At 44.8% G+C, this 27,376-nt stretch overlaps 2 protein-coding genes across 5 annotated transcripts in view; both read left to right on the plus strand.

Moving 5' to 3' along the window:
• Positions 1-9,929, plus strand: part of CENPN (centromere protein N) — a 28,278-nt gene extending 18,349 nt beyond the window's left edge. For all 4 annotated transcript variants that reach the window (XM_039227533.1, XM_039227513.1, XM_039227524.1 and 1 more), the window contains exons 6-11: positions 824-1,000; positions 3,315-3,416; positions 4,696-4,756; positions 6,213-6,325; positions 8,914-9,040; positions 9,270-9,929. In XM_039227533.1, the coding sequence (XP_039083464.1) occupies positions 824-1,000; positions 3,315-3,416; positions 4,696-4,756; positions 6,213-6,325; positions 8,914-9,040; positions 9,270-9,352 (663 nt within the window). In that variant the 3' untranslated portion in view covers positions 9,353-9,929. The remainder of the gene's footprint in view (positions 1-823; positions 1,001-3,314; positions 3,417-4,695; positions 4,757-6,212; positions 6,326-8,913; positions 9,041-9,269) is intronic.
• A 3,296-nt stretch (positions 9,930-13,225) lies between these two features.
• The window catches only part of ATMIN (ATM interactor), a 14,924-nt gene continuing 773 nt past the window's right edge, over positions 13,226-27,376 (plus strand). Inside the window, exons 1-4 of the mRNA XM_039226581.1 lie at positions 13,226-13,558; positions 22,711-22,836; positions 23,557-23,756; positions 24,392-27,376. The exon at positions 24,392-27,376 is cut by the window's right edge and continues 773 nt beyond it. Of these exons, the coding sequence (XP_039082512.1) occupies positions 13,229-13,558; positions 22,711-22,836; positions 23,557-23,756; positions 24,392-26,201 (2,466 nt within the window). The 5' untranslated portion in view covers positions 13,226-13,228 and the 3' untranslated portion in view covers positions 26,202-27,376. The remainder of the gene's footprint in view (positions 13,559-22,710; positions 22,837-23,556; positions 23,757-24,391) is intronic.

A 27,376-nucleotide genomic window follows, 5' to 3' on the forward strand; every position in this document is an offset into this window, starting at 1 on the left:
TGGATAAGAGCATTAGGGTTAATATATTTGAGCTCATTACTACAGAGAAATCTTACTATTAAACTTTACAGTGCACACTAGGTCTGTGCTTGATGCCAAAAAGGTTTCATTATAAAACAGGTGCGTCATTTGTAAGCTTGCCTTACTTCAACTCTTAGAGGTCAATGAACAGTTTTTCAGGACAAGCCCAAGAAATTGCTCAAAAATTGTGATACCATGATTGTAGGATTTAAAATTTCTTTTCCTTCTGGGGCACCTGGGTGGCCCAATCAGTTAAGCGCCTGACTTTTGCTCAGGCCATGGTCTCATGGTTCGTGAGTTTGAGCCCCACATCGGGCTCTCTGCTGTCAGCACAGAGCCCACTTCGGATCCTCTGTCCCTCTCTCTCTCTGCCCCTCCCCTGTTAGCACATGCTCTCTCTCAAAAATAAATATTTTTTTAAAAAATAAAATCAAATTTGTTTTCCTTCCAAAAGACTGTGCAAGGCATAAATGGATAATTGCAAACAACCACAAAATCTTTTCCCAAAGATTCCCAAAACACTGTACTGAAAAGTAGAAGAGGCTCTCCCAGATCTCAGCCTGTGTGCGAGGTTACACAGATATCCTTCACCCCTAAGCAGCACTAGTTGTTGGTGCTACAGATTTTTTTAATTATGACTTTTCTTTTTTTAAAGTAATCTCTAGCCCAATGTGGGGCTTGAACTCACAGCCCCAAGATCAAGAGTCACATGCTGTACCGACTGAGCCAGCCAGGCCCCTCCGGTGCCACAGATTTTAATTAGGAAACTTAAATCTTTTTTTTTTCTTTTTTTATTATTAAGGTGACGGTCAGTTTCAGAGACGCTGAGGAGAATGCAGTATGGATTCGAATTGCCTGGGGAACGCAGTTTAGAAAGCCAAACCAGTACAAACCTGTTTATGTGGTATATTATCCCCAGACTCCCTACGCCTTCACTTCCTTCTGCCAGCTGAGAAGCAACATGCCCCTTCTGGGTCAGGTACGGAGCCATCACCACGAGCTATAGTATGTCACTCCCCTTGTCTCATAGGTCTGTGTAGGTCTAAACTGCTCAATAGGCATTGCATAAGGAATGCCACGTGTAATTCTTGATTTCCTAAAATAAGGAGCAGAAAGTATTCTACAGATGGGGGCATATAACACAAGTATTGGTTTGGAGCTCTCTGATTGTCTTTCCATCTAGAAGCAGTGTGCACTTCAGAGAAGGAAACTACCAACAGAACTAAAAGGCAGCCTACGGAATAGGGGAAGATATTTGCAAATGACACATCTGATAAAGTGTTAGCGTCTAAATCTTTAAAGAACCTATGAAACTCACCACCCAGGAAACAAACAATCCAGTGAAGAAATGGGCAGAGGACATGAATAGAGACATTTCCAAAAAAGACATGGAAAGATGCTCAACATCACTCATCATCAGGGAAATACAAATCAAAACCACAATGAGGTGACCACCTCACCCCTGTCAGAATGGCTAAAATTAACAACACAAGAAACCACAGGTGCTGGCGAGGATGCGGAGAAAGAGGAACCCTCTTGCACTGCTGGTGGGAATGCAAACTGTTGCAGCCACTCTGGAAAACAGTATGGAAGTTCCTCAGAACCTAAAAATAGAACTACCCTATGATTCAGCAATTGGCACTACTAGTATTTATCCAAAGGATACAAAAATACAGATTTGAAGGGGCATGTGCACCCCAATGTTTATAGCAGCATTATGTAAAATAGCCAAAGTATGGAAAGAGCCCAAATGTCCAACAACCGATGAATGAATGGATAAAGAAGAGGTGGTATCTATATATAATGGAATATTACTCAGCCATCAAAAGAACAAAATCTTGCCATTTGAAACAATGTGGATGGAGCTAGAGTATATTATGCTAAGTGAAATAAATCAATCAGAGAAAGACAAATACCATGTGATTTCACTCATATGTGGAGTTTAAGAAACAAAACAGATGAACATATGGATGGGGGGAGAAAAGAGAGAAAGGGAAGAAAACCATGACTAAAGAGAACAAACCAAAGGTTGATGGAGGGACGTGGGTGGGGGAGTGGCCAAATGGGTGGTGGGTATTAAGGAGGGCACTTGTGATGAGCACTGGGTGCTTTATGTAAGTGACCAACCACTGAACTCTACCTGAGACCACTACTAAGCTATATGTTAACTAGCTAGAATTTAAATAAAAATTTGAAAAGAAAAATAAAACTAGAAACAAATGATGGTAAAGCAACGGGACATCCACATGCAAAAAAAGAATCTTGTGTAGACTTTGTACCCTTCACCAAAATTAACTCAGAAATGGATCACCAGTAAATCTAAAATACAAAACGATAAAAACTCCTGGAAGGTAACAGGAGAAAACCTCCATAGCCGTGGGTGCGGCAATGATACTTAGAGACAACACCAAAAGCACAATCCATTATAGAAAAATATATCATAATTGGTAAGCTGGACTTCATTAAAATTAAAACTTCGGCTATGCAAAAGATGACATCAGGAGAATTAGAATACAGGCCACAGAGCGACAGAAAATACTTGCAAAAGACGCATCAAATAAGGGATGGCCTGTACCATGATTTGTCGGCCTGTTACCCAGTGTACAAGTGGGCAAGAACTGTTCTGGGATCCTTGGCAAGTGGTGCCAGAGTCCACTGCTTGCACAGGGGCACTTTCTGAATAGATGCTGGATTGTAATTGTTAAAATAGGGAACAGAGGGGCGCCTGTGTGGCTGTCGGTTGAGCGTCCGACTCTTAATTTCAGCTCAGGTCATGATCCCATCGAGCCCAGTGTTGGGCTCTGCACTAAGCATGGAGCCTGCTTGGGATTCTCTCTCTCTACCCCTTTCCCCTGCTCACACATTCTCTCTCTCTGTCTCTCTTAAATAAAAAAAAAAAAAGGAACAAATAAAGGGACACATGATGCAAAAATAACTGGAAAACAGCCACCAAGTGAGTGAATTCTGTGGTTCTTATGTATAACCACAATTATATTTTCATATAATTATCTTGTTGTAAAGTAAATCACAAAATATGTAGGATATCATAACCTCAGTTTGTCAAACTCAGAATCTTGGATTCTGCCCTCTACCATCGTAAAGTATTATTATTGCCACCTTTCATCATCAATCATTTCCTTGTGTGGGAATTATATAAATGGTTACCTTACATATAAGAAAAAGAAGAAGAAGTAATGTGTGCTTAATGCCAAAATTCAACCACATATTATAGATATTATAAATATCGGGATAAACACGGTAATCCTCATAGTCTTGCTAATTTTCACTTCCAGGCACTGACGGTTGCTAGCAATCACCATAAGATTGTGAAAATGGACCTCAGAAGCCGCTATTTGGACTCTCTGAAGGCTATTGTTTTCAAACAGTATAATCAGGTGAGCCCATCAGTGACTCTCTGTGAAGTTGCATCTCCATTTTCTCCTTCACACTTGAATTAGAAGCATCTGAGCAGGTGGGAAAGTCCACCCCCAGCAGAAGGAAATCTCCAGATATTACTGAGAAAGCTCTCAGTCACCATGAAAGAAAACAATAGTTCCCCACTATCATCTTGTTATAATTGCATTGTGTTCTACCCTGCTCATCAGTCATTAGAGCTTACGTGATAGAGCCCAGTTTCCAAATTAGCAATTCCAGTTAGAAGTTCTTCTATCTTTAGGGGAATCTGACACTGTCTTTGAAGCTAAATTCTGTTACTCCATTATGCAAGACAGAAGCGGAATTAACTTTTGTCCCATCAGTCAAGCAGGTGATACAAGAGTTACAAGGAAAGGAGAAAGCATTGGTTTATTAAGGCCCACAATTTATTTATTGTTAAAATTATTTGAATGCACTGTCTCCTCTAAGGATAAAAGTAGATCTGGCCTTACGCACAGACTTGGGGTTATTTTTTCCCCCTGCATGGCAACTGCATGCCCATATGTATACACTCCTGTAAATGGATTCTTAATGCTCTCTGTGTATCTTTGAGCCTTTAGATATGTTACACTTAACGTATTTTCATCTATTCTATATAGAAGTGATAGCTCTCTGCAAGGCACTCTTTAAGGACCAAAAAATTCTAACATTAAGTTAATGATTTTCCCCCATAGCAAACCCCCCCCCACCTTACCCACCACCCCTCCACTTGCTGTATGGCAGTTGCATTCATTCCTAGGAAAATTCACATTGTCAAACACAAACAATTGCTGCAGTGTGAGTAGGAAGTGAGAGTGACTTCCGGGAGAAAAGTGGTTTTTCCAAAAGGAATGTCAGTGAGTGATTTGCCGTGATGACGACAGAGCTGTAAAGCGGAAACATCACATTGCAAAGACCGCCTGTGATTCCTCCAGCTTGTGAAGTCCCCAGCTTCTCTTCATCCAGATCTATTTTTCTGCTAACAGAGTACAGAGCTCCTCATTCAAATCAGACATGTTGCTGGCACAGCAGTCTCTGCCAGTCGCCTTCTCGGGCAGAAATGCTTAAGTCAGCCTGGATAGGGCCTCAAATCTCTTTTTGTTGGGGAAAAAAAGAAAAAACAACAACAAAAAAAATATATATATATATAAATATAAAATTTGACATGCTGCTATGTACTCAGACCATTTATTATTTATATTTCAAGATGTTAAAACTAGGAAAAGATTCACTTTTGTTCTTTCTTTCTCTCCTTTTTAGACCTTTGAAACTCACAACTCCACTCTACGTCCACAGGAAACCCTCAAGCTGGACGTGCACAGTATGTGTGTTTTAAGATAAAAGTGAAATTTGGAAGCACATCATTCCTTTTTAGATTTCTATCACTCGGTAAAACATTCGATCACTAGGAGCCTGATTCAAAACTATTTACTGCTTTCCGAAAAATGGCAAATTAACTTTCTGTTGAAAGAGGGAAACTAATAAGCTACCACAGGTTCTTTCTAGAATTTACCAGAATGGCAAGTAATAACACTAAAACCAAAAATTAACTAATAGTCTGGCATTTCTGCAGGGCCAAGCTCCACACTAAGATATTTATAGGTGTCATTTCCTTAATCTTCATAGCAATCCCGGAACAATCTATTCATCAGGCAGCTGGGTTTCAGATGGGTTTAACCATTGCTGGGCAAAGTTACACAGCTAGGAACTGCCTAAGCCAGGGGTGGAACCAGAAATGTCTGAGTCTGGAGCCCTGGCTCTGAATGTACTGGATAAACTGCTTCTTGAGTTCTCAGTTGCGACTGCGTCGTTCCTCACAGATGGTGCGGGTCTGTCTGGGGACAGTAGAGTAAGTGACTACTGAAGAGTGGAAAGGTGCAGCCTACATTATAGAAGTGAACACTTTCCTGCCTCTCAGCAATGCCTGGGCAATAAAATGAAATGGTACAGCAATTATGATTTAAGTATGTGTTTATGACTTTCCGACGGTATAGGAACTGCTGGTGGTGTCATGTTAAGTAAAGAAAGCAGGGTACAAAACTATGTGTATTTTATAATCCCAGTAAAAATATATATATCTTTTTATTTGCTCAAATGGGGGCTAAGGGCGCCTGGGTGGCTTCGTCGGTTAAACATCTGACTTCAGCTCAGGTCATGATCTCATGGTTCGTGTGTGTTCAAGCCCCACTTTGGGTGAGTCTTGCTTCTCTCTCTCTCTCTCTCTCTCTCTCCCCCTTGTGGATTCTCTCTCTCCCTCTCTCTACCCCTCAATCATTTGTGCTCTCATAAATAAATAGATAAATAAATAAATAAATAATTTTAAACAGTGGAGGGGTGAGCTAGACAAAAAATACATTAAACATGAACAGCTTTCCCTGCATTGGTAGAATTGTGTGGGATTTTTCTTTTATTTATCAGCCTGCACTTTCCAATTTTCCTATAGTAAAGAATTATTGTGATCAATAAAAGTAACCGTAAACTTTTTTTTTTAAGTTTAGTTATTTTGAGAGAGAGAGAAAGCATGCCCACATGAGCAGGGGAGGGGGAGAGAGAGAGAGAGAGAGAGAGACTCCCAAGCTGGCTCCAACCCACAAACTGTGAGATGAGGACCTGAGCCGAAGTCGGACACTTAACAGACTGAGCCACCCAGGCGCCCCAGTAAATGTTATCTTTTTAAATGACACGGGCCAGTTGAAAGGTCAGGAAGGAAAGGAGGATGCTTTATGGATGAAATATATTTCTAATGTCTGTTTTCTTTTGAAATCTCCCACATATAGTGGATTCAAGGATCATTCATGAAAACAGAATCGAGAAAGAGAGAGTCCAGAGAGTCACTCAAGAAACTTTTGGAGACTACTGTCAACCGAGACTAGAATTTGCACAATATAAGGTGGGACATTGCTATGAACATGAACTATGAGTTATCCATACGTTTGCGAAAGAAAAAAAAAACTTATGTGAAAACGATAATAAGAAACTGTTTCATTTCCTTTATCACTTTTTTCTTTTTCTTAACTTCTCCTTTTTTCTTCCTGAAGTAGAGTCAACCCACAAGGTTAGGCCAGTTGTCCAGTGGACGGTGGTATGATAATTCTGTGCATCACTCAGTGCTCACCGCAATAAGTGTCATATCACTTTTTATTCTGTTTGATAAACGGAGGAGTTAAAGTAGACCTCTTTATCATATTTATTAAGTTCCCATGGTAGTGAAGGAGACTTCTAGAAATCCTGAATTTGCCTTTTGATTTCTTCCTATGTATTAACTTAGTTCTGTATAACCAGCTGTGATCTGTATTTTTGAGGGGGAAAAATTGTAAGCTAGCCTTTTCTAGCCCGTCCACACTTACATGTAGTCGGTGCTCATAAATATGCGTTGAATGAAAGAGTGAATGAAGAAGTTGTGACATACCTAGCCCAGTTGGCATCACCAGAGAAAACTAGCCAAAACTATAAACCTAGCTCATTCCAGAAGTATGCCACTGCCCACCAGGAAGGCCAGGTTGGGGGCAAGCCCACTGACACCATTAGAAGAATTCAAGGTTTATATCATGATTGCCCTAATCTAATACTCACACTCGTACTCACAACCCCCTCCTCCCCTCTAGTAAAATTCTTTCTGCCTAGCACCCCTACAGCTAGAGGCAGTTCTTTAAATCTGCCATCGATCTGCTCAGTCAGGCCCAACACCTGTTTTCTTTGATTTGTTTTTAGTGGGCAAAGCTGATTGACATCTTTCAAGTTGGGCTCCCTACATTGACCGTTTTAACCCAGTTCCTCTAAACAACCCATACTGGAGGAACTGGCTCATAAGGTGTGGTCTCTGGACCCACCGTATCAGCATCACTTGAGAATGGGTACGAAATGCAGATTATTGGGCCCACTGCACCGTGGTCCTCCTGGGTCGAGGACTCTGGAGGTGGGACCCAGCCATCTGTTCTTACGAGCTCTCAGGCTGGTTCTGCCCACTAAAGAGAACCACGAGAATAAGTAAGAATCTGCAAATCTCCCCTAACGTACAGTTTAGAATAGCTCGATTCTGTAAGTCAGGGTGCACGTTGGTTGATTCATACCTGCTATTAATTTTCCCCACCTTTTCCATTTTTGAAGGATGTCAAACCCTCAGAACACTTGCATGGGTATTACCATGAGCATCCATTTCCCCTTTGCTTCAATTCACCAATTGTTAACACTTTGCACATTTGCTTTCCTTCTTTTTCTTGATTTCTTCTGAACCATTTGAGTTAGCTGCAGGCAATACTCACCCTGTAAATATTTCAACATCCTGCCTCTAAATTTTAAGAGGCACTTTAAGTAAAAGAATTTTGAAGTTATAATCTAAGGTACTCCAGTACCTATTGAAGCAGCAGGTGGATATTTGATATTAAGGGATTGTTAGATTGTTACTAATTTTTCTAGGTGTGATAATGTTATGGGGGTGAAGGTTTTAATGGTATAGGGCACCTGGGCTCACTCGGTTGGTTGAGCCTCCGACTCTTGATCTCGGCTCAGGTCATGACCCAGGGTTGTGGGATCTAGCCCCATGTTGGGGTCTGCGCTGAGCATGGAGCCTGCTTAAGCTTCTCTCTCCCTCTCCCTCTGCCCCTCTCCCCTGCTTATGCTCTCTCTCTAAAAAATTAAAAAATATTTAAAAGAGAGAGAGAGACTGGCAGATGGGTGGTTCAGTCAGTTAAGCATCCGACTTCATCTCAGGTCATGATCTCACGGTTTGTGGGTTTGAGCCCCGCATTGCGCTCTGTGCTGACAGCTCAGAGCCTGGAGCCTGCTTTGGATTCTGTGTCTCCCCCTCTCTCTGGCCCTCCCTTGCTCATACTCTGTCTCTCTCAAAAATAAATAAACATTAAATAAATAAATAAAGAGTCCTTCTTGGGTCTTTTCTAGGTACTGAAATATTTATAGATGGAATACCATCACGTCGTGGGTTTACTGTGGAATAGCCCAGTGACAGTGGTCAGTAAGGAACAGGAGATGGGCGGTAGGAGACTAGCCACGAGCTGATAATGGTTTCAGCTAGGTGACATGCACATGGGGACTCATTGCACTGTGCTTCTTACTTTTGTGTATTTTTGAAACCTTCCATAATCAGGTAAATAGAAACCATGGCAGTGACTCAGAAGACATGACATTTTTACATCGAAATGACAGATTTCAAAAGATAGTGCTAATTTGCCAGTAAGAATGCAAACTAAATGCTCAGGTGAAGGCCACCCGGGGGCAGACTTGACCTCCAAGGTCTCCTGTGTGTCCGGCACTGTGCATACTTGGCATTTTGTGGATGATATCATTTGACACACGGGTTGCCCGCTACGTTTGCAGTTAGCAAACTAAATGGCTCCCGCCCCCATTAATCCCTGTATTTTTTGATGACAAGAATTAATGAAACGCATCACCTGATTTCATTACAGTTTGCCATTCCAGCTGATGTATTTAGTAGTTATTTATAAATAAATTTGTTGACAGCTTGAGACGAAATTCAAAAGTGACTTCCATGGAGGCATCTTGGCTGAGAGAAAAGAGCCCCTCCGGTGCCTAATAAAGTTCTCTAGCCCGCATCTTCTGGAAGCATTGAAATCCTTAGCACCAGCTGGTAAGTAGTCAGCTTATCTTACAGGCGGGAAGAATTAACAACACGCTGTATCTGATCCTCTCTCTGCTAGCTAATTACCTCCAAGCTTCCTCCTGGCTCCCATCTGCTATCCCTGCATGCCCTATTCTGCATATATTCTGCTTCTGTACATCATGGGGGTCCATGATCCACCCACCCACCCTCTAATCTTGGCCATTTTTAAACTGACTCTTTTTTTTTTTAATTTCAGGTATCGCAGATGCACCACTTTCTCCATTGCTCACTTGCATACCCAATAAGGCAATGAATTATTTTAAAATTAGAGATAAATAAGATGTCTATGGTTTTGTAAGCACGGTATTCCCTTGACTATATTGCATATGCATTTCAATTAACAGCTAGCTGCGCAGCTTCTGTTTATGAACTTGTGTTTTAGAAATTCATTCTTGATATTGATAGTCCAGAAATGTTCAGTATGCTTGTTGGGACTGATTCTTTCCTCCTCCACTGTGCACCCTGCTCCCCCCATACCCTGCAAAGCATAGCAATTGTGGGCCTTTAAAACATGACGAGGTGTCCATTTTCTCACTCCTGTCTTTCCTCGATCCCAGAGAGACTGGGTTCTAATTGCTTGTTTCCAAGGATTTTGTCTGACGCCTTGGGTCATGGAAAGAAACAGCAAGAAACTATCTTCAATTCAGAATTTTCTAGGAAAACCATAAAATTGGTCCAACCAAAGGGTAGAGTTGGGTCCGTTAAGTTACTGCAGGAAGGAGAATATCAGATGATTCAGTAATATGAAATAATAGCTTCAATGTAAGTATGATACTGTTCATAATCTGTTTTATCCTACATATGGCATTCAAACTCACCATACTATACTGATTTTTGAATAAAGGTTTAAAAACTGGTACATCAGTTACTTCTCACAGAAATTCTTCAGTGATCATTAGATCAACAATCTAGCATGTTCTTTCTTAATAACATTTCAAAATCTATTTTGTTCCACAAAGGATCTGGGGTACAAAAACGTATGTTACGATTAAGATAAAATTAAAAGGTGAGTCAGGTCAACTGGGAAAGCAAACAAAAAGCAAGGACCGAATAAAGGCAGAGATAAAATTGCCACGTAAGAAGATACGAGTGCCTCCGTCTTCTAGAAGATTGAAAAAGTGGAGTAGAGTTAGCCAGTGGTCAGAGCAGAGAAGAAGACACCATTTGTGAATAAAGATATTTAAAAACCGGTGCATCAGGGGCGCCTGGGTGGCTCAGTGGGTTAGGCATCAAACTCCTGGTTTCAGCTCAGGTCAATCTCATGCTTCATGAGATCGAGCCCTGCGTCAGGCTCTGCACGGACAGTAAAGAGCCTGCTTGGGATTCTCTCTCTTTGTCTCTCTCACTGCCCCTCCCCCCTCTTGCTCTCTTTCTCACAAAATAAATAAAACTTTTAAAAAATAAATAATAACTGGTGCATTAGTTACTTTCGACAAAAAATCAAAAACAGGCTCAATATACAAAAATGTAAATACAATCAGAGAAGTGGTGCTAAACAATGCTTTATAATTTGATGGTATTGTCTATAGACTATAGATATGTGAAAAAGTATGTTTTTAGGTTTAATTCACAAGTGGCATAGATGCTTCAGTAATCTCAGAGTGAGGCACTGAGTCTGTAGGGGCTCAATACTGCTAATTTCGTTGTAGACCATAGTCGTGGTGCAGAGCATCTGTCCCTATGTGCACACATGTGGGAGGCGCTCTGCTCCATGCCTGAAGGCCTCTGTTGGGTCTGCACAGAGGCCCTGCGGTTTTCCCCGGAATGGTTTCACACAGGCTCACAGCCCTCCCTGGTGCTTGGCAGTGATGTGCAAATGGAGCCTGCCTGAGAAAGACACTAATCGTATTATCCACCCTATAGTGGAGTCACTTGAGGCTCACCCTGTAGCCCTCCCAGACAGCAGGACCTGCTTCAGGAAATGAGAATACATGGAACTCTTTATCTGTTACGTACTTGATGTTCAGTCGGTCCTCTTCTTCAGGAGGAATTATCCTTTATTTTTTTTTTTTTAGTGTGATATAACATAGTTTGCATTTTATTTATTTTATTTTTTTACAAATAGTTCATTGACAAGTTGGTTTCCATATAACACCCAGTGCTCATCCCCACAAGTGCCCCTCTCTGTGCCCATCCCCCCTCCCCCCCCACATCCATCGGTCCTCAGTTTTTGTCAGCATTCAAGAGTCTCATGGTTTGCCTCTCCCCCTTTCCCCCACTATTTCCCCCCTTCTTCTCCCCCACTGTCCTGTTAAGTTCCTCCTAATCCTCCATTACGTGCAAACATGATATTTGTCCTTCTCTGCCTGACTTATTTCACTCTGGCCTTGTGTAGCAACATGGATGGACCTTGAGGGTATTATGCTGAGTGGAATTATTCTTTAAATAAGTATGATTTGGTGAACTCCATGGAGGAAGTGAGTTCAATTTCTTATGTCACTGTCTTGGACTGGAACTTCTATTATGTACTTGACGATCCCAAGACACATACTGTGTTCAAATGCAGTCTTGGGAACAGATGGAGCAGTAAATGCAGACCGGAAGACTGCTACAGCCAAAGGAGTTTATCGAACTTTAGGTAAAGTCTGCAAAATTCAATAGCTGACGTTTACGGAGTATTTACTATGTCGGTGCTAAGTATGTTATATGCATTATCTTATTTTCATAACAATCCGATATGACAGGCAGCATTACCTGTCTTATTCTACTTAAGTGAATACCAGAGCTTAGGCTAACAAGTGGCTGAGCCCACATTAACCCCAGGCAATTGGACTACAGAGCCTGCACGCTTAGACACCACGCCAAAGAAACTAAATAGCCTATGGATGCTATTCCACACACATAGATTCGGGGGAGGGGGTTGTCCCACAATACTTTTAAAATCAGAATTAGCATCTATGATGGGCAGAATAATGGCCCCCTACTCAAAGATGTCCATATCCTAATTCCTGTTATCTGTAAATATATTACCTTACAAGGCAAAGAAAGGAACTTTGCAAAGGGGAGATTAGTCTGGATTTCCTAAATGGACCCAGTGTAATCACAAGGGTCCTCAAAAGCGGAAGAGGAATAGGAGAGAGCAGAGGGAGAAGGCCATGTGATAAAGACTCATCTCACCATTACTGACTCTGAGAAGCTGGACAAGGCAAGTAAACAAATTTCTTTTGTAGAGCCTCCAGAAGAAATGGAGCCCTGCCCACACATTGATCTTAGCCTCATACTCATGTCAGAGTTCTGACGTACAGAGCTGCAAAATAACAATCTGTGGCACTTTAAGCCACTAAAATTGTGGTAATTTGTACCTGCAGCAGTAGAAAGCTAGCACAGCTGCTGATATATAAATTGGAAGCTTTCACATAAAAACCTTGAAAAATACATCTAGTGATAGCACACATGAGTGGCAGCTGCCCCTTTAAACAAAGGATGTATGTTCCATGTCTCTGCAGTCCTCACGCCTCCCTTTTGTCTACACCTGGTCTTGTGTGTTCATTTACGTCGTCCAGCTGGCTCTTTTAGCTACTTAGGTTTTGGAACCCTGCCCTGAACTATACTGTCCCCCAAACTGTAATCAAATTTCAGTGCTTAAGATACAAATAAGTCCACCCTCCCTTAAAGTGATTAACTCAATCATTAGCAATTCATTTGTTTGTATAATATGACCTATGGCTAGTTACTTCTCTGCAGATTGGGGGAAAGCTTATAGTACATACCCGCTACACCTGTTGTGAGGACAAAATGAGATACAAAACGTGTAGCACATGGTAAGCCCTCAACAAACAACAGATGTAATTAACATACTATTGACTAATTGAATATGCGGGTTGTTCCTAATCTTTGGGAAATAAAGTTCCTGAACATATTGATTTTCCTTCTATACAATTATTGCCCAAGGTGAAGTTTCTGGGAAGGTGAAGAATGAATCAGTGGGACCCATACCTTCGACCCGTTCGCAGGGGACCCAGGTGAAGTTTTGTAACCCTCCCGCCTTACCTGGCGGCGGCTCCCTGCCGACGCGCCCTCCACGGCCGGCAGGGGGCGCCGCGGCCGTCCGGGCCCCGCCGGATGCTAATGAGGCTGGCGGCCCCGCCCCCTGCCGGAAGTGGCTGCGGCGGGAGGCGGGGCCTGCTGGCTCGGCCCTTCTGCCGTGCGGCAGCCATGGCGGCGTCTGAGGCGGCGGCGGCGGGGTCCGCGGCTGTGGCCTCGGGCGCCCAGACCGTCCCGACGGCCGCGAGGGGAGCCGCCGCCGCCGCCTCGGGCCCGTGGGGTGCCCCCGGACGGCTGAAGGGCAGCCGGCCGCGACCCGCGGCGGCGAGGCAGCAGCCCGCGGGGCCGGCGCCTCCGGCCCGGGAGCTGATCCAGCCGTCGGTGAGCGAGCTGTCCCGGGCCGTGCGGACCAACATCCTGTGCACCGTGCGCGGCTGCGGCAAGATCCTGCCCAACAGCCCGGCGCTCAACATGCACCTGGTCAAGAGCCACCGCCTGCAGGTGAGCCCGCCGCGGAGCGGCGCCTCCCGGGGCCTGGCGCTCGGGAGCCAGGGCGGCGCGGCCGGCGGCCGGGATTGCGGGGTCTGTGTGTGTGTGGTCTGTGTGTGTGTCTGTGTGTGTGTCTGTGTGTGTGTCTGTGTGTGCAGGGCGGCGCGGCCGGGATTGCGGGGTGTGCGTGCGTGCGTGCGTGCGTGCAGCCCGGCCGGCGGGCATGCGGCCGCGGAACGGGCCCCACCGGCCCGGGAGTCCCGGCGCGGCGGAGCGGGAGCTAGCACGCGGGGCCGCGCAGGAGGAAAGCCCTGTGTCATGCCGCGTCGGGCGCGGACGAGCCGGGGCGGCCCGGCCACCGGACCCCTCCGCCTCGGTACTTGTCGGCAACTTCGTGGGGCCCGGAGCGTCGGCCCCAGCCTGTTGATGACAAACAGGTTGCGCAGCCGGGCGGGAGCTGGAATGATAAACCCCGTCTCTTTGCTTCGACAGCCCGAGTTCTTTCCACCGCAGCCTCAGTGCCTCCCTCGGGCCTCCGGGTTCCGCCCGGTGTTTAAAAGGGAGCCGCGGATTAGCCTGGAAGCACCGCCAGGTACAGCGTTCACAGGGTTGGTAGAATCGGCTTGGCTCGGGACTGCGACCTAAGGGCAGTGTCAGTAAGAGGGGACCCGCGTATTAACGTGACAGTGGTCTGGACATCCCGTCCGCCTTCTGTAAAATGGGGCAGCGAGTTTTTAACCTTTAGTGCACGTCTGCGGAAAGCTTCCGGAAAATCCAGATGTCCGGCCCCACCCTGGGCCTTTTTTAAGTTGCAATCCCTCAGTCACTACCGTAGGAACTTTCCTTCCACCACCTCTCTCTCACTTCGTTCTATGCCAGCAGCGACAGAACTCCACGGTATGACACTCAAAGCAGTTTTGAGAATCTGTAGCTTTTGATGGTCTGGATTCACTCGGGAGTAAGTTTGAATTACCCCGCGTGTTGCCTGTCCCTGTCTGTCCTTCGGGTGAGTCCTCCTTGGAAACTTCCTTAGAATCGGGCCTCTGATGAGAATTGAGTTAGCACAAGGTTTGAGGTTATAGTCGCTAGCAGGGCAGACGTGTGGCCCAGGAGAGGGGACCCCCCCAGTCTAGTGCCAGCGTTTTCCTGGGAAGGTGAGGGAGCCCAGTCAGGAGAAGCAGGGGATCCTGCAAGTCCTCACAGTAGTTTTGGGGTTTCTCCCAGGACCCAAGTGTAGTGACTCTTCAGTGGCCTTTGGGAGTGGTCTTCAGTCTGGTGGTTTCCCTTCCATAACAGATTTTACTGAAATCCTCCCTTTGCTTCATATTTTAACTTCAGTGCGTGAACTGTATGCTCGTAGGAATTTTACATCCGCTTGGTTCTCTGAGCTCACGTGCGGCAGCCGTCACCCGCCAGTATATTGCGTCCTCAGTGATGACAGCCAAGACGCAGTAGGTCTCGGAGCACAGGTGAAGCCGCCAGTCTGACCGGGACCCTCCTGGGTTGGCCTGAGTGTCACTCCAGCAAGCACTTGTCAGCAGTTGTATTGTTCTATTCCCTGGAACTGCTGTCCTCAGCTCTACATCTGTCTGCCTTGTGAAGCATGAAGATAGCATTTACTCCCCAGGACTAGCTTGGTAGCCTATAATAGGCTTGTTTCTAAGTCTGTTCTCAAAATATGCGACTCTTAGGAAGTCTGGAGATAGCGGCACATATACAAAGTATACAAGCACATACATAATATCCAACACGTGTACAAAGTACAAAATATAAGGGGCTTAACAAGGAGGCATATGTTTGAGACAAATACAGATTTTGATTGTCAAATCTTGACTCGGACTTTTCAAAGCAGCCGTATCTTCCTTGCTGCTTCCACTGTGTGAAGTCATTGTCCCACTTCCAAGGCATTTGTCAAATGTCTCTTGTCTGAAGGCAGCACAGTGACCTCAGGATCCCTTTCCCAACTAAAAACGTTGAAGGGGAAAATGGGCTCCCCTGAGTTTCCTTCTTAGGTCACAAGAGACACCTGTTTTCGCAGGAATTAAAGAAATCTCTCCCAGAGCCCTCTCCTCTCCCCGCTCGTCAAAGAGGCTCATTCGCATCTGCTGTACTGGGGGGAAAGGGGTTCGTTTTCCGTCATGAAGGTGACCTGTACGACACAACAGCCGCACCTGTACAGTGGTGCCTCAGTGCGGTGAATCTTACCCTCACTCTGCATCCTGAGAACAAGAAGGCTCTGGAGTTCAGACATCCCTCTTGACACTTGTTGTCAAAGTATGAGAAGGAGGGAGGAGGGGGAGGCAGGGGGTGCGAGCTGACTGGGAGATCCCTGTGGTTTTGAAAACCCTTCGGAGAGACTCCAGCACAAGTAGTGCCCACTTTCTGCCCTGAAGGTGGTCTGAGTGTATCTGCTTGTTGCATAATATTCAGTGGAAAGTTTCCTTCACATTCTCTTGGTTACAGCTACTTGCATAATTCTAGTCCTTTCCTAGTGTTTCTTTTCTCTAGAATTTTGATAATCTTTTATTCCCTTCCCCGTCTGCTGCTGTATGGTTCTTATTTTATTCTGGAATTTCTTGACAAGATACCTGCGCACAACCAAATGTTCCTTTCTTAAGGTAAATGATTTACAAGCCCTTCTGGAGGGTGATAGGTAAAGGTGGGGATCGAACTGTAACATGTACAGACGTGCTGCTTTTTGGTTTTATGTGGGTTCTTCTGCTATATGTCTGTGTGCCATCCGCTGTAAAGAAATTGGAAATATCCTGTGCAGCCTTGTGTTCAGGGGTACCCCTGGGGAAGTGAAAGCTGGGGATTGAGGGAAAGGAAGAGTAGTAAATGGACATTTCTCGATTGTTAGAGATTCTTTTATTCCTTGTGTTTGAAAGCAATGCAGGGGACAGGAGGACCCTTAAAGAACATCTTATCCAGCAGCGTTTATATTTTTAAAGCATGGATTAAAGGGTTTTGTATTACGTTCAGTACAAGATTTGCTTTTAATGATTTGCCAGGAGGTTTTTTTTTAAGCAAAGGGAGAGAAAGGTTCTAAGTTGCTCTATAGACCGTACTGTACGAAGAGTTCCAATTTTAAATTTACAATAAGAAGACAACAGAGTGAACTAATCATCTCCTTGGATGCTTTCCGTGAGGGCAGTCAGGTGCTAGAGTAGAGTAGATAGTAGTGCCTCCCCCCCCCCCCCCCCAGTTTTTGCCACTGTTCTTACAATCATTTCCTTCTATTCTTTCTCCTTAAAGTGTGTCCTTCCTCCTGCTTTTCTCTTCTTCTCTTTGTTTGCTTTTCTCCATCTTAGTTTTTGATTGTTTCGTCTCAAAGATTTTTCTCAAATTCTTTTACCTAAAGTCTTTCGTAAACATTTTGGATTTTTTTTTTTTTAATTTTACTTTCAAATACTTTGTATGTAACACGTACCCAAAACAAGAACACAAAAAAGATAAAGTCCAAAAAGTGTGGTGAATTTTGTTCTTGAACAAATATAGAGAATGCCAGAACAGAACTTCACATTGTCCCTGCAGTCCACGTGGGATTGTGCATCAGCACTTCTCATCTCCCCCGTTCTCATCTCAGCCATACTGCCCTTTGAGTTTTCTGTCTCTGGCAGGAATGGGAAGAAGGCCCAGGACTGGGTTGGAGAGATGGTGATGGGGAGGGCTGAGGGGCTGGCCCTCAGAAAGCAGGAAAGTGAACAGTATCAAGTTGTGGTCATGCCTGTAAGAAAGGCAACCGGGGCGGGGGGGGGGTGGTGTTGGGATATCCTAGTGTGGCTCTCTGTAGTGTTTCATCCTGGTGCATGACGCAGGTTTGGCTTAGATGGCCTCTCAAACATAATCGGTGTAACACTCCAGGTTTTTCTTGACCATTTACTCTGTTCAAAACATTCTCAAATGCAACAGAACATACAAAAACATTCTTCTCCTTGAAAAGTTTGGGGGTTTTAGGTAGTTGGGCTGGATAAAACAGGTAAATAACAGACGAGAAAGGTAATGCAAAGCTATATGGTAAGGGACTTTGAATGTCTCAAGCTAGAGAAATTTGGACTCGGGAAGATTTAGGTGTCACTAGAAATGTTTGAGGTAATGACATAATCAGAGCTATACTATGGAAAAATGAATCTGGCAAAGTGTGAATGAAAAAGAGATTGAGATTCTAGAAGTTAGTTAAGAGGTTAATGATGAAAGTCCAAACCGCAAGTCAGGGTTGACTTGGACTAATGATGGTAGCAGTGAGAAAGGAAAGGAGAGGGAGATGGTAGAAGACCTATAAAGAGAAGTGAGTAATTGCCAACACTTGGAAGCAACCAAGATGTTCACCAGTCAGTGGTGAGTGGAAAATGAACTGTGGAACTGCAGAGAATGACATATTCTTCAGCACTAAAAAGAAGTGAGCCATCAAGCCATGAAAAGACATGGAGGAAATTTAGATATACATATATACTGAATGAACGAAGCCAATCTGAAAAGGCTACATCCTGTATCATTCCAACTAAATGACATTCTTGAAAAGGCCAAATAAGATTAGTGGTTGTCAGGGTGGGTTTAAGGGGAAGAGTGTTAGGGCTAAGCCTGCACGGCTCAGTTGGTTGAGCGTCTGATTCTTGATTTCGGTTCAAGTCACCATCCTAGGGCCAGGGGATGGAACCTCGCATTAGGCTCTGCACTGAGAGTGGAGCCTGCTTAAGATTCATTCATTTTCTCTCTCTCTCCCTTTCCCTCCCTCCCTCCATCATTCACTCTCTCTAAAAATAAATAAATAAATTTTAAAAGGAGGAAGGGGAGTTATGAATAAGTGTAGTGCAGAGATTTTTAGGGCAGTGAGAATACTCTGTGTGGTAGTATAACAGTGGATATATGTCATTACACATTTGTCAGAAGCTGTAGAATGTACAACAGCAAGAATGAACTCGAATATAAACTCTGGATTTTAGGTGATAATGACATGTCCTTGTAGGTTCATTGATTGTGACAAATGTACCACTCTGATGGAGGGGTAACAGTAATAGTAGTGGAAGAGGCTATACGTGTTTGGGGAGTGAGGGGGATATGAAAACTCTCAGTACTTTCTACTCAGTTTTGCTGTGAACCCGAAACTTGTCTAAAAAATAAAGTTCATTAATTTTTTAAAAAATGAAGAGGTATATGAGGACATGATTGGGAGTTTGAGAACGGATACTAGAAGGATTGTTACGCAGAGTTGAGGATGTATTAGAAGTGAGCATGAATTTTGTAGTGAGCCTGCAGGCAGTTTTGTGGACATTTGACAGCCTGAACATAGAAAGGGGCCATCAACCTGGCATGTTGATGAATTCCTAAGAGGAATTCGCTGATGGTCAGGTGAATGAAGGATTTTTGAGTCTTCCTTAATATTCTCCCCACATTTCATTTTCTTTTGCTAATAACACTAGATGTTAAAAAAAAATAAGTTTAATTGGAAGTATTTCATTAAAAAAACAAAACGCTAGATGAATTGATGAATAGGATGAGTTTGGTGATGAGAGATGACATCAGTTGTCATTAAAGCTGCCAGATGCCAGTGTTTTAAGAATGATATTTCATGTAAAGTACTGGTTTAGATTAGGTCACTGGCATTAGGTGGTTGGCAGAAAGCCAAAGAAGAAACAAAACTCCCCACAGCAAATAACTCAACAATAATAACCAATTGATCATGTGATAAGCACTGTTCTAAACCCTATTATGCCTACTTTACAGATAAGGAAACCAAGGAAATCTTCATTTTCTCAAGGTCACAGGAAAGTGACCAGGTAGAGAATTCAGACCATGGCAGTCAATATTCCAGAACCTATGCGGGGGATTAACCACTACACCAGGGGTTCTTAAGCTAGGTTGCACTTTGGGATCATATGGGAAGATTTAAAAACCAAGTATGGATCCCTGGGTGCCTGGGTGGCTTAAGTCAGTTGAGCATTTGACCTTTTGGCTCAGGTCACAATCCCAGGGTTGTAGAATCAAGCCCCGTGTTGGGCTTTATGCCCCGTGTGGAGCCTGCTTGAGTTCTCTCTTTCCCTCCAGCCCCCCCACCCCACCCCGCTTGCATGCACACAGGCTCGCTCTCATGAATGAATGAATGAATGAATGAATGAATGAATGAATGAATAGAAGTAACACATTTTATCGCTGCATCCCAAACTAATATATCAGAATACCGGGAGTTGGACCCAGGCAGAAATGTTTTTAAGTGTCTCATGATTTTGCAAAGGTCCCCAGGATTGTAAACCTGTCCTACATTAGACTGCCTTTCTAAAAATGCATTTACAAAATAGTTTCTGTCCTTAAGAAATTTAGTTGGAGAGGGGCTCCTGGGTCACACAGTCTGTTAAGGGTCCCAACTTTTGATCTCAGCTCAGGTGACAATCTCACTCTTGGTAAGTTCGAGCCCTGAGTTGGGCTCTGCACTTACAGTGTGGAGCCTGCTTAGGATTCTCTCTTCTCTCTCTCTGCCCCTCCCTGCTCTCTCTCAAAAAATAAATAAACTAAAAAAAAAAACATTTAGGGAACAGGAACTCTAGAAGAAAATGGTATTGAAGTTAGTTACTGTCTTGGAATTCAAACAAGAAACAGATTTCTAGATCCGGGTGGTCAGCAGAACAAGGGAATATTGTTTCTTGAGAATGTGATCTGGCCTAGGTTTATGCTAATCCAATACAAGATAATCCTGAAAGTTCATTATTGTTACCTCTCTTAAAAATGAGTAAACTGGTTCAGAGAGGTTGACTCCCCTGTCCAAGGCTACACCCCTAATTGATGGTACAAGTGGTTTACAATCTTTCAATGCCAAATGCTTTTTCTGCCAGAAGGGAGCAGGGGTATGTAAGACAAATTGGGCCTTCCTAGAAAGTGCGACTGGAAGTGAGAATAATATAAGACTGAGTAGGGTGGTGTACGAAAAGGTAACAGAGGAAGATACGGCTGTCACTGGAGACTGGAGGTATAACACAACTGTAGGTGATACATACAAGTAAGTTTTTGGAATGTCAAATCTAGTTACAACATTAGCAGAGGAAGGAAAACTATTTAAGGGACCACTTAAATAACCCAGATGAATATGAATGTCTAGACAGTGCAGTAGGGTTATAAAAGGATGGACCAGCATGGAAGACCTGGAGAACTAATTGAATTTAATATGGAAAGATAAATTATGTTATTGATAACTAAAACAAGAATAGCTTCTTTTCCCCTCTAAGTGAGTGGACACAGACTCAACAAGATCAACATGTTCCTCTTGAGATCCGCTGGGAAGGCAAACAGAAGGAGTCTTAGCCCCATGGTTATTCACGCCTCCCTTCTCCAGAAATACGGATGGGAGAGAAGGAAGTGGACATGTTCCACGAGGAATGAGTCCTTTCTCATCAGAACACTAGATAACCTGAGTATCTACCTGCTGCCACAGCTTGTGAGGCCCAAGTGAATGAGGACTTCAGCCACCTCCGCTTTGACCTCGGTCTGTACTTTTGAAGTGATCAAGTTCATTCCAGCTTATCTCTTCATCCTGGCAAAAGACCCAGCAGGCAAAGCATCCCGAGACGGGGGCCCAAGCAACAGGAACTGCCCTTACTCCAGTCAGACCTCACATGACTGACGCAGGACAGTGATCAGCCTGACCTCCACCACCCACCCGCACGTACCTTTGTCCCACATTTCCTTACGTAAACCTGGAAGTATTTTCAGCACTTTGGAGACAGTGTTTGAGACACTAGTCTGCTGTCTTCCCAGTTCTGGCCTCACTGAAGTAAATCCCTTTGTTTTTCCACCACTCAGCTCTCTGCCCATGGATTTTGTCAGCGGCAAGTGGCCAGACTGTTTGGGACCCCTGGAGCCACATGCTCTTGTACCCTTGAGCCCTAGTTACATGAATACATATACTGTTGTTTCCAGTGACCTATAACGAGGTCCTTCCCCACCCCTCACCCCCACTACTGCCGCCACTATCACCTTCCTTTAGGGCCAGACGGGATCACACTGGAGTTCATGGGTGTCTTACACCTGCCGTATGTGGGCTCACCAGGGGCGCCAACACAGAACACTTGAAGTTAAATTAAGTCACCAGTTATTTTAAACTCCTAGCCAAAAAGCCAATCACATACTTAATAATAAAGGATTACTAGGAATACATGAGTTAATGTATATAAAGTGCTTAGAACAGTGCCTGACACAGTAACAAAAGCTATATTAGTACCAGTTATTAGAAGGATTATTAAATTTCACACATGGTACAGTGCCTATATTCAAGCTGTTTCATAAAAAGTTGTGTCCAGTAGTTTCAGCTACTCAGGGCAGTGTCATGACCAGAGAAAGTCAGGATGCTGTTGGGAAGGCCTGGGCCACGGTCAGAGGAGATTTTTTTCAGGGATTCCCACTAATTGCGGGTGGGTTAAAAGGGAAGGGAAGAATTAGGGATGATACCAAAATCTTGAGCCTCAGAAACTATGCATATACACAGAGCTTGGCTTTAAGGACAGAGATTTTGAGTTTAGAAGGAAGAATTCTAAAGGAATAAAGATTTTTAAACAACAAAGGTTTTTTTTGTTTTGAACAATTTTAAAGTAGGTTAAGCATCCAAATCTCGATTTCTGCTCAGGTTCCGTTCATGGGATCAAGCTGTAAATTTGGCTCAGTACTGGACACTCAGAGCCTGCTTGGGATTCTCTTTCTCTCTCAAAATAAATAAACTTAAGGACAAATTTGACACATTTATTGAACTACAGTTTCTCCACCATTTACCCATTTTAAGTGAATATTTAGTAGGTTCATATGGCTGTGCCACCAGCACCACAATCCAAAATAGAGCTTTTTTTTTTTTAATTTATTTCTCGGAGAGAGAGAGAGAGAGAGAAACAGCGTGAGCAGGGGAGGGTCAGAGAGGGAGACACAGACTCTGAAATAGGCTCCAGGCTCTGAGCTGGCAGTCAGCACAGAGCCTGACGCGGGGCTCGAACCCACGAACCGCGAGATCATGACCTAAGCAAAAGTCGGACGCTTAACTGACTAAGCCACCCAGGCGCCCCCAAAATAGAGCATTTTTAACCCTTAAAAGATCCCCAAGAAAAAGCCATTCCTTGTTTCTGCTCACAGCCAGTTCTATTGCTTTTTTTTTTTTAAATAAGTGCTTAAAGTAACTTTTTCTTTTGCAGGATGGCATAGTAAATCCAACAATAAGAAAAGATTTGAAAACCGTACCGAAATTCTACTGTTGTCCAATTGAAGGATGCCCCAGAGGCCCTGACAGACCATTTTCTCAATTTTCTCTCGTAAAACAGGTACTTTACTTGTCTTAAGTATACTTCTTTGAGGATGAGGCGCAGGTGACGTAAACCTAGTGTGCATTCCAATCCCTTCCCAAACGTAACTGGAGAACTCTTGAAGAGAGCTGCTTGTGGGAACAGCCGCCCAAGAGTCTCCCAGGTGGGGAAAACGTGAGTGGGGTGTAATGCGAGTGAAGGAGACGTGGCTTGTTCTGAAGGCGAAGATGTCCAGGAGTGGGTTTGGAGGAAAGACGAGAAGACCGTTTCCTCAGTGAATGAGAAGTGTGTGTCCAGATCTCTTGGGTGATTCTGGGTGCCTCCGAGGCCAGAGGGGCAAAGGCATGTAGGAAATGGTCTCCTAAGGGAGCACATGACTGCAGAGGTCAGGCAGAGTTCCAGAAGCAGACGCCTTAGGGAGGGGGCCCAGCGAGTAGGGAAGAGGTGCTATAGGACTGGCAGAGACTGGCCGAGATCCTTCCGCGAGCGTCTGCCGGAGGGTCCTGAGGAACGCGTGGCGGACCTTCCCCTGCCTGCAGCACATCTCTAACACCTACATGGTGGGACCAGGAAGTTTCTCCCAGAGCAGGAGTGACTAGGAACGCTTCTCCGTTCCCTCAGACCGCCGCGGTGCTGTCTGCCCAGTGGGCTCAGCGCTAATTCGGGTGTGCGGGTCGGGTCTGAAACACTCTGAGTGCTTGCAGTTGCCCATTGTCGCCCCTTCTGTGTTCTCCCCAGCACTTTATGAAAATGCACGCCGAAAAGAAGCATAAGTGTAGTAAGTGCAGCAACTCTTACGGCACCGAGTGGGACTTGAAAAGGCACGCCGAGGACTGCGGCAAGACCTTCCAGTGCACGTGCGGCTGTCCCTATGCCAGCAGGACCGCCTTACAGTCCCACATCTACCGAACTGGCCACGAGATCCCTGCAGAGCACAGGTAAAGGGGAAGAAGCGCTGGCCCGCAAGTCAGCGGCTGTGGGAAGAGTTCCAGATGAAACTTCTGGAGAGCCGTTAGTGCGGGGAGAAAGGAGGAAGGACGCAGATGACACGTGATGTGGACGAAGGGAACTTTTGAGAAAGCGAGTAGAACTAGGAAAGGATCCGCATCGATCTGACCCGGTTGTTCTTCCTTATTCCTCCCCAGCATTCCAGCATTTTCTATCAAAGGGATGTTAGATTATTGAAGAGTTCAGTTTTACCATAAAATTTTAAAGGTCAACTTTATATTTGGAGTAATAGCTTCCTACTTTAGAAACGGTAAAGGTTGCATTATATAATCTGCTCGCTTCCTTATGCTGACAGAGCTAAGCTCAGCTGAGTTCTAGTACTTGGAGGTATACCCAAAAAAAGATGTGCTTTCTCCTTCCCTGATTGCGTGTTTCTCTGCCCACCACCATAGTAGGCCCAGTTCTCAGACGCACAGAGGGCCAGCTCCTCTTCACCGGGTGAAGTCTGACCTCTGCTGTGGGTGCAAGGAACAGTGTGTGTCAGCGGCTGAGGAGACAGCACCGGGATTGAAGACAGCTGCAGCTTACACTCATTTTTCTCTTTTTACTCTGTCGTTGCTTTCAGGGACCCACCTAGTAAGAAAAGGAAAATGGAAAACTGCCTGCATAGCCAGAAGCTGTCCAGTAAGACCCCTGAGTCGTTGAGCAGCCAGCCAGCTCCAAGACCAGACACTCAAGAACTAGAAACTTCAGAAATCAAGCTAGTCACTTCTTTTGAAGACTCTTGCAACTCTAATGCCGGAAAGCAGACTCTTAGAACACCTCCAAGATACCCTCAGAAGTTGCTTTTACCCAAGCCCAGAGTGGCTCTGGTTAAACTTCCTGTTCTGCAGTTTTCTCCCACGCCTGTCTTTGTGCCCACAGCCGACTCGGCAGCCCAGCCTGTGGTGCTGGGCGTGGATCAGCAGGGTTCCACCCCGGGCGCTGTGCACATACTACCCCTGTCAGTCGGAACCCTCATCCTCGGCCTAGATTCAGAGGCTGGCTGTCTTAAGGAGAGTCTCCCTCTTTCAAAAATTGTAAATCCTGTTGCTCTAGAGCCAATTAGCACAGGCGTTCAGGTGAACTTGGGTAAGAGCCTGTCTAATCCTTTACAAGAGCTGGGAAACACGTGTCAGAAGAATGGCATTTCTTCAATCAACGTACAGACAGACCTGTCTTATGCCACACAACACTTCATACCTTCCACACAGTGGGTTGGCCCTGATTCCTCCGTATCATCCTGTTCTCAAACGGATTTGACGTTTGGTTCTCAAGTCTCCCTTCCCATTAGTGTTCACACTCAAACATTCTTACCCAGTTCTAAGGTAACCTCTTCCGTGGCTGCCCAGACTGATACGTTCATAGATGCCTGTTACCAGTCAGGTGGGATCTCCAGAGAAACCCAGACCAGTGGGATGCAGAGTCTGACGGATGACCGGGTCCAGATGGACCAAGCTGTAATGTGTGGAGACATTTTTGAGAGCGTCCATTCATCCTACGGTGTTGCCACAGACAATATTATAAGCAGCAGCTTAGTAGCAGAGACTGTCACTCATGGTTTGTTACCTCAGAACCACCCTAAGACTTTAAGTCAAGAGCTTGAGAAATCTGCACCAATTATAAACTTCAGTGCACAGCACAGTATGCTCCCTTCACAGAACATGACAGATAATCAGACCCAAACTATAGATTTATTAACTGATTTAGAAAACATCTTGTCAAGTAACCTGCCCGGTCAGACACTGGACAATCGTCTTTTGTCCGACACGAATACTGGACCTGACACCCAGCTCCCGTCTGGCCCAGCCCAGAATCCCGCAATTGATTTCGATATCGAGGAGTTCTTTTCCGCCTCAAATATCCAGACTCAGACTGAAGAGAGTGAGCTTAACACCATGACCACTGAGCCAGTCTTAGAATCGCTGGACATAGAGACCCAGACTGACTTCTTCCTCGCAGACACCTCTGCCCAGCCCTATAGCTGTAGGGGAAACTCGAACTTCTTAGGCCTTGAAATGTTTGACACGCAGACACAGACAGACCTAAACTTCTTTTTAGACAGTAGCCCCCATCTGCCTTTGGGAAGTCTTCTGAAACACTCCAGCTTTTCCATGAGTACGGACTCGTCGGACACTGAGACCCAAACCGAAGGGGTCTCTGCTGCTAAAAGCACACCTGCTGCAGAGAGTAAAGTTCAGTTGAGCAGCACAGAGACACAGACCATGAGTTCCGGCTTTGAGACCCTGGGGAGCTTGTTCTTCACGAGCAACGAAACTCAGACGGCAATGGATGACTTTCTTCTGGCTGACTTGGCCTGGAACACGATGGAATCTCAGTTCAGCTCTGTAGAAACCCAGACGTGTGCAGAACTACACACGGTCTCCAACTTCTAAAAATGAAGTCCGTGCGTGGGCCGGCCCTTATGGTTTCCTTCCGGGCCAGCGAATAGAGGGTGGGACAACAGTGTCAATGCCATTGAATGTAGTTACTGATGCATTTACTTGGGTTCTTGGAAGTTCTTTGCCTTTTGTACTTGGAAACATGAAATTTGTGTATAAGTGTGAGTGTATTATAAAGTGTAAGATGTTGATCTGAAAATGATTGTTTCTGTGTTGCCTCCCTTTGCCCTCTCACAGTTAGTCTTCCCATCTCAAAAAAACAAATGTATCCCACACCTTTAAAACCCATCTAGCAATTAACTGAAGCCAAGCTTACCAGGTACTAGGATACAGACTTTTCACATCTGCAAAACATTTAATTTCAGTTTAAATGTGACTTGCTTGACTTAAATTGCACCTAAACTATCTGACGGTGCTGGAGAGGAATTCCTGTTTCCTTTGGCAAATCTAAAGAACTCGGTTGCCACGCCGCAGATTTAGGCACCAGTGCTTACATGGCGTGGGACTCCTGCCACCTGCAGCTTCATCAGCTTTGACGTCTCCCTTTTTTCTGACTTGGAGACCAAGGAAAAACCACAGCTGTCTTTAGCCTTTGAGACCATCTTCATGTAATCAATGCCATTCTTCCTCCAAACGAACTAGGAGTGATCCCAACACACGTGTACAGCACTTTGCTCAAAGACGTGTTTCAGCGCCATTACTGCTTCAAGAAGTAGCGGCAAGCACTCGGCGTAGATAGTGATCTTTCTGCTCCGAGTGACCGTGCGTCATCCCAGCCGCTGAAACGCTGCAGCGTGGAATCATGCCCCCTAGCTCGTACTGGAGTGTGCCCTGTGAAGCACCCCTCCTGCTCTCCCCAGTACACGGCTGAGGGGGAGGGGGCGGCTCCAGAGCTGCTTCTCAAAGTATACCCATAGGCTGGATCATGAGTTTTGTCTCTCTAAATGTTAAAAAATTAATAGTGGAAAGAGAAAAGGACATCCCTCTCTAAATTTCAGTACTTGATGTAAGCTTGAATAGGGCAAGAGTGCAATCGATTATTGTCAAATGAATCTTTTCATCCGCCTCTCGTCTTTTCCTTGAATAAGGAAAGACATTGGCCCAGCAAGGGTAGCATTTGTGCCTTGAGGACAGCAAGTATAGAACACATCCACCTGCACTGTGGTATT

The sequence above is a fragment of the Hyaena hyaena genome, unplaced genomic scaffold (genome assembly GCF_003009895.1).
Source record: "Hyaena hyaena isolate Hyena2069 unplaced genomic scaffold, ASM300989v1 scaffold_1, whole genome shotgun sequence".
NCBI classification, from domain to species: Eukaryota; Metazoa; Chordata; class Mammalia; order Carnivora; family Hyaenidae; genus Hyaena; species Hyaena hyaena.